At 43.9% G+C, this 6,727-nt stretch overlaps 1 protein-coding gene across 1 annotated transcript in view; it reads left to right on the top strand.

Moving 5' to 3' along the window:
* Nucleotides 1-44: 44 nt before the first annotated feature.
* LOC104625305 (nucleolar and coiled-body phosphoprotein 1-like) overlaps nt 45-6,727 on the top strand; it is a gene marked incomplete at its 5' end in the record, with an annotated part of 9,773 nt that continues 3,090 nt past the window's right edge. Inside the window, 8 exons of the mRNA XM_010292899.1 lie at nt 45-97; nt 250-371; nt 1,950-2,056; nt 2,828-2,969; nt 3,496-3,599; nt 4,259-4,409; nt 5,240-5,380; nt 5,800-5,889. Coding sequence (XP_010291201.1) covers nt 45-97; nt 250-371; nt 1,950-2,056; nt 2,828-2,969; nt 3,496-3,599; nt 4,259-4,409; nt 5,240-5,380; nt 5,800-5,889 — 910 coding nt within the window. The remainder of the gene's footprint in view (nt 98-249; nt 372-1,949; nt 2,057-2,827; nt 2,970-3,495; nt 3,600-4,258; nt 4,410-5,239; nt 5,381-5,799; nt 5,890-6,727) is intronic.

Genomic DNA, 6,727 nt, shown 5'->3' with positions numbered 1-6,727 from the left:
TGGGTGACGGACTGACTGACGCGGCCTCTCTCTCCGTTTAGAAGGAGCAGGACCCCAACGCAGCCTCCCTCTTGGACATCTTCAGTTACTGGCTGAAGTAAGTGCCCCTCTGGCGGCGAGGGCCGCGCTTACCGGGCCCCGGGGGGGGTGGTGGGGGGGGCGCTGTGCTCCGCCGCCCTGCCGGGATCTCTTACGGTACCAGCCGCCATCCTGCCCTCGTAGTTCCCAGCTCAGCCTTTCTCCCTGTAGGTCTCCAGCGGCCAAGAAGAGAAAGCTCGTTCCCAACGGCCCCCAGGCGAAGAGGAAGCCGTCCTCCAGCAGCGATGACAGCTCCAGCGAGGAGGATGAGAAGCCCCCAGCGAAAAAAACAGGTGCGGGTTGTAAGCGGCCCTGGGACAGGCCAGGCTTGTGTTGTGTTTGGCTCCTCACCTGGGTATAGAGCTCGGCTTCAGCGGCTCATTTGAGTCCTCCAGCAGCTGTTATGGACTGGGTTTGTATTGACTGAACGTGTTTCTGGCAGGTCTTTTGCCTATGATGCGTAAGTTATGTTTGTCCTGTCTCTTTATTCAGTTATAATTTAAGCACATCAGGGTTTGTGTCTGCTAGAAGGTTTTAGCCATTCAGTTTTGGCTGAGACTGGTGAAGGCACTGGGCTGTATTGAGTTTTGAAGGTGCTACTTCAATAGCAGCTTCATTACCTTGTCTGTATTGAGGTTTTGCTTTCCAGACCCTCACTGGTAGGATATCTCAGCAGGGTTACTCCTACTTGCTTCAGCACATTCGAATTATCTGTCGATTTTAAATGTTGTGTGACATAGGTTTGTGAGTGCCTGTAGATTAGGCTGGTGCTCTCTTCATGGGAGGTAGCTACCTCATGATTTGTTTTCCATCCTGGTTTCCAGGGACTGTCAGCTTTGCTGAAAGCTTTAAGGAATGGGTTCTTGTCTTGCTATTGTAGGAAAACTGATTCAGGTTATATGCATATCTTAATAAATGTGAAAGCACTTATAATTTGACTAAACTCCTGCATAGCTAGGATTTTTCAGGCTCCTCTGTATTGGTGGGCACCATGACCTGTTTGATGCAGAGCAGTTGTGCACAGTGTCCTTGAATTCCAGAGAAATGCCAAGCATCTTTACTCACCTGCTACTTGTGTGAGGTTACTACCCTCCTTTCTTTCAAGCCTATCAAAAGTGCTGTAGTGCTGTCAAAAAATATGTCTCCGCTGCACTTTGGTATGTGGTGAGCTGTATTTTTCCCTTTTTATCTGGAATTGTTCTTACACTTTAATCACAGTGTACACAAGTTTGTGTGTATCTAGTGGTAGGTTTAAGGGAGAGGAGGAATAGATAGCAAGAGACACGGAAAGCTGGTCTTCAATTTGAGCCATCCTAAAACTGAATTTGAACTTAGATCTAACTTCTATTTGATAAGGAGAGTTGCAAATATAACTTGAGGCAAAATGATTCCTTTTGCTCCACATTATTAAAGCATTCGGTAACCAGGAAGTAGATTTGGCTAAAACACGTTAAGCAAAGTGTCTGGGACTTTAACACAGCATTGCAGTGGCTCTCTTTGGAAGCCTGCTCTTGTTCAGGAGGTTTTTCTAAGCTGGAAGGTCTGCAGACCCAGTTAATGTTATCTCAGTTTATGGGGACACTTTCCTTTTTGGTGATAGAAATCTGCACTTACATGTGTGTATGAAAGTTAAAATTTAGAATTGGTTTCATCCTCTTGCTTACCCATTTTGGCATGCTGCTCAAGAAACAAAGTCAGTGTTATGAACTTCAGTCATGGTTTAATGACCTTATATAGTCTTTTGTATATAGATAGTCTTATAAAGCCTATATAATAGCCTTTTGCCCTCATACATGCTAGCACACAATATAGGTATGTGAAAGTTGTGAATTAACTTATCAGTGTGTGCTGTCCCTTATTTGCAGCTAAAGCAGCAGCTGTGCCCAAGGCAAAAGCAATTCCTGCAGCTAAGAAGGCAGAGAGTAGCAGTGAGGACTCCAGTGATGATTCAGACTCAGAGGAGGAGAAGCCAGCAAAGGTCAGCTTTTCTTTCCAGCCACTTTAATGCATGCTTCACAGTGATGGATAATAGCAAATTTGACTGGCAGAATTCTTTCTGAAATAGGCCTCACTCTTCCTGAACTATGAAGTGCCTAGACCACTTAGGTGCAATGTAAGAAGACTTTTCTATAGTGGACGACGTGCCATTTGGACTGGTCCTGTAAAAAATTAATTTCATGTCCAGCACCTGCTTTGTTTTATATCAAAGGCTGCTTTTTGGTTTTATGCTAAGACTTCCAGGGCTTACTTTTTTCCAAAGAGAAAGACTTATTTACAATTGCTAAAACAAATTTGATTTTTTTTCCTACATATATGTGTACATATAAAAAGAGAATCTTCTCTTTTTCTTGATGCAGTTATGGTCTTGAAGTGGGGGGGAGGAAGAATGATGTCAGTGTATGCTAGAGGAGATCAACCAGAGTTGCCCAGTCAGTATTTTCAGTCTTCGAAGTAGCATGATCTGGGGAAGGAAGAGAACAGTGCCAGCTCCAGAGCTGCCCCATTTTGAGGAGGCAGAACTGGAGACTGAGGTGCAAAGGAAGTCTCCCATGGGCTGCTGGGAGGTTTCCCAGAGCAAAATTGTCATCCAGGGATTTTCAGGCCCTAACCATTAGGCATAGTGGTGTTTCCAAGTCAAATTGGTAACCTCTGTGAAAGACAGCAGTTCATACTCCCTGTACATGTGTCCCATGTATTGGCCTCTTTTCATGGATACAAGGGTTAATCAGTTTTCCCTCTGGTTGCTTAGAAAAGCGCAAAACCAGTGGTGAAGCCAGCTGGAGCCAAAATCAAGCCTCAGAAGAAAACGGAGAGTTCCAGCTCTGAGTCAAGCAGCTCAGATGAAGAAGCACCAAAGAAACAGCCACCAAAACCAGCAATGCCTCAGTCAGGTACCTGTTACTGTGTATCATGAGTCAAAGTGCAAGAACAAAAAAGCCAAGGGAGGAGTGATGGGGACTGTACCTACATGCAAAGGCACAGGTATTAACATAGCCATCTGAAAATCTGTTGTCACTGCCATTTGCATTCCAGTCTAGTCTGCTTTTGACATGGAAGAGGTGTAGAACTGATTGCAAATAAAACATCTGGTCACAAATGCCATGTTTCTTGCATAAGTAGCTGTAATCAGCAACCTTAACTGCTTCAGTTGTGCTTTTGCCAGTGTTTTCCCTCCAAAGAGCAGGGAAGATCTTTACTTAGCTTTTAGTCCTGGAACTTCTGATGAGCTAGAATGGACAGTTTTCTGGGAAACTTTCTAAGCTTGCAGTAGGATAAAACAACAGTTTTGCAGTACTGCCTTAATCTGCCCTGTTGGCTTCCTGTGGTTCTTGTCTCCATGATACTTCATGCTGAATGTAATTACCTTTCATCTACTGTAGCATATCTTCTAATGTCCCTTTTTACTTATCTCAAAAGGAAATAAAGCTGCCCAGGCAGCCACAAAGGTGGTCAATGGAAAAGCAGAAAGCAGTAGCAGTAGTAGTGAAGATTCTGATGAGGAAAAGGCTGCACCGAAGACGGTAAATTAGACCATGAAAAACTTCACGAGTACTGTAGAAGTCTGCTAAGACTGGGTGTATCTCTCTTGCAGGGACTGTGAAATGTGTAGACAAAGGCACAGACTACACAGATGCTGAGCACAGCATTCAAGGCTGTTATACCTCCTTTTATACAATGGGATTATGTGTTTTAGCACCTTCCCATGCACTGGCTTTCTTTCATAATACCTGCTTAGAGCTTTCTCTGCTCCTTCCTTTTACGGGAAAACATCTCATTGTGTCATAACCATATTGTAGTCTCCATTGTATGTTCACTTTTGCATGATCCTTGTGCTTAGCTATCTGTAACTTCAAGTTTTCTACTAGGGAGTGTTTAAAAATGTTTTCTGCAACACAAATAATCATAGTTGTGTTTAATCAAGTGGTAGTTGCTACCATTTCAGTCAGTTCTGTGCCTCTTAGTCAAGAGGAGCTCCTCACTAGGGATTCATGCATCAGAGTAGCCAGAAAGATCATGGTGGTCATGTGTTTCCTAAAATTTGCATTTGAGAATCTGTATTGATCTTTCTCCCTTTGTCTTCAAAATTTGCTCTCAAGTGAGGCATAGAGTTAAACAAGATCCACATCCAGCTGTCTCCACAAGATTTCTTTGTTAATATTTCGTTTCTTCTTGTGATAAGGCTGTTCCCAAGAAATCGCCTCTGCCAAAACCTGCAGCTACTCAAGCATGTCCAGGGAAAAACAAACGTGCCAAGGAAAGTTCCAGTAGTGAGGACTCATCTGACAGCTCAGACAATGGAAAGCTACCTGCAAAACAAAAGCCAAAGTCTGGTAAGTAGTAAATACCATTGCTGCTACGTGGGAGGATGCTTTCTGCTTGTCCCACTGTCCCAGGAGAAGCATGTACAGGGCACAGGCAAGTCTTGCTGCACATGAGGTTCCAGGTGGTGCTGGTGGTGGTATCGTGAATCAGAAATAGAGTAGCTCTTTGTGCTGTTGGGGCTCAGCAAGGGATGGGGGTTGAGAGAGATTGTGATGGACTCTGCTTGTTTGCTGCATGTCATCTTATTCAGGAACCTTTTAAGTACATTCTTCTTGCAGGTTTCCTGTCTGCCAAGATTTGGCACGTAATTTGCCAGTGGTTTAGTTATTTTGTAACTGCAGCAATTTAAGCTTTCTAGGTTTTTGGTGAACTATCCATGGCTATTCAGTTGCAATCCAGCTGAGGGGCTAAATGGATGTCTGTTCAACATAGTATAGTGCTTTTAGGATTTTGGTAGAGAGCTGATCTGAGTGGAGGATCAAGCACTGAAACTCAGTCTGATCCTCTAACCAGAGGATTTGAGAAGGCAGTAAATTAAAGCATCAACAATTGACATCTCTATTTGTGGTGTTTTTTCTGAAAAAAGTTTGGCAATGCTTCTAGAAGTGCAGAGATGGTTGGGTCAGCTGAACCCTGAGAGGAGAGTTAAACTCGCAGTAGAAACAGGAGGTAGCAGTGGGGTGGGTGTAACCTTTCAAATTATAAGCTAGTATCTGATTGTAGCTACAGAAGGGGAATTAATGGAACCAAATAAAAGTGCATTATTCTAACAGCAACAAACATCTCGTGCTGTTTGTGTTATCATGTGGGCACCTGAATGCTGTGTCTGTCTTCATAGGTCAGTATAGTGCTGTACCACCTCCTCAAGCTACGCAGGCAAAGAAGGGCCTTGCCAAGGCTCCTGCAAAAAAGACTGAGAGCAGTGACTCTTCGGACAGTAGTGATGAGGCAGAGCAGGTGCCCCCAAAGGGAGGAGCAGGTATGTTGTGAGGAGAGGAGGCTGCAGAGGAAGTACTGTGTGGTGTGGATGATGTTTTGGCAATGTCTTGGTTTTCTTGAAAAAGCCATTTGAATTTGGTCTGTGTTGCTATTTGCTTCTTTGGAAACTTCTGAGTAATTTGAAGGTATCCCAGACAGCACTGCATACAACCTGTGGATCCAAACTGTGTGCAGGTTGGATTACTTCACATGTTGGTTTGAAAAGTCGTCAGGATCTAGTTTAGTGGGAATAAGCTAGGCCCATTACTGGAGCTGGCCAGGTCCTTGCTTGGCTTCCAGTATGCTGGCTGAATGGCTGGTGCACTGAGAAGGAAGCTTCTTCACATTTGTAAATGTTTGGATCTTGGGACAAAGGTTTGGTGTGGATATGGCCTGTTAATTTTAAACTTGCTTTTGCAGGCAAATCAGTAATAGCTAAAACAATCCCTGGCCCCCAAAACAAAGCGGTTACTACCAAGAAGGCTAAATCCAGTTCTGACAGTGACTCAGGTAATTCAATAAATAGTTTTGATTTTTTGTGTTAATGTTTTTACTGGCCAGGTTGCTGTGTAGTGGTGTATCTGCTAAGATCCTTAGTGTATGAGCTCAAAAGCTTTGCAGTCTCTATAGCTAACAATGTGAAATTGAAAAGCAGCAGCCTGCTATGCAGAGTGGGGTCTGACCATCAGACGCCAGTGAGACTGTTGGCAAGCACAGAAAGGTCTGCATGTTGTTGGATGGAAAGGGTGGGGCATCCTGTGTATTGGGTTTCTCCAGGAGGGTTGTTGGTTACACTTTTTGAGGATCTGTGTTTTAAGATTTTTTTTTTGTTTCTGTTACTGCCATCCCAAGTTCAAAATAGACTCAAAAGATGCCTTTTCCTAGTGTGACCCTAGAAATGGGGGCAATGTGCTTTGTATCTTCTGTTGATCAGGTTTAAGGTTTGTGATGCTGTATTTCCCATGTATGTTCCCTATGTGCTACATTTCCCCTCCACGTTCGAGGTGCTCCTGGTATGTATCTCAACATCTCTGTTGATCAAAGATCAAAGCAGGGACTGTGGGTGGCAGCTGCCCATCTGTCTGCAGACAGCTAGCACTAGACTGTGTGACCCTTCAACAAGGGGCAGGAGTTCTAGGCAGCAAAAGCAGAAAACAGTTTTGCACAAATGTACAAGAGTCTGATTACTGTTCTTAAAGTGTTCAGAAATGTTGGAGTAAATCAGGCTTAGCATTCCAGGTTGCTGTGACACACAATACAAAGGCATATTTGTATGCAGGAGTCTAGTGCATCCTCAGACTGCTGCTAAACACATCTGATACAGGAAATAGAAAACTAAAATGAGATA

This window comes from Phaethon lepturus, unplaced genomic scaffold (genome assembly GCF_000687285.1).
Source record: "Phaethon lepturus isolate BGI_N335 unplaced genomic scaffold, ASM68728v1 scaffold57968, whole genome shotgun sequence".
Classification (NCBI taxonomy): domain Eukaryota; kingdom Metazoa; phylum Chordata; class Aves; order Phaethontiformes; family Phaethontidae; genus Phaethon; species Phaethon lepturus.
This window is presented reverse-complemented; position numbering and strand designations above follow the sequence as displayed.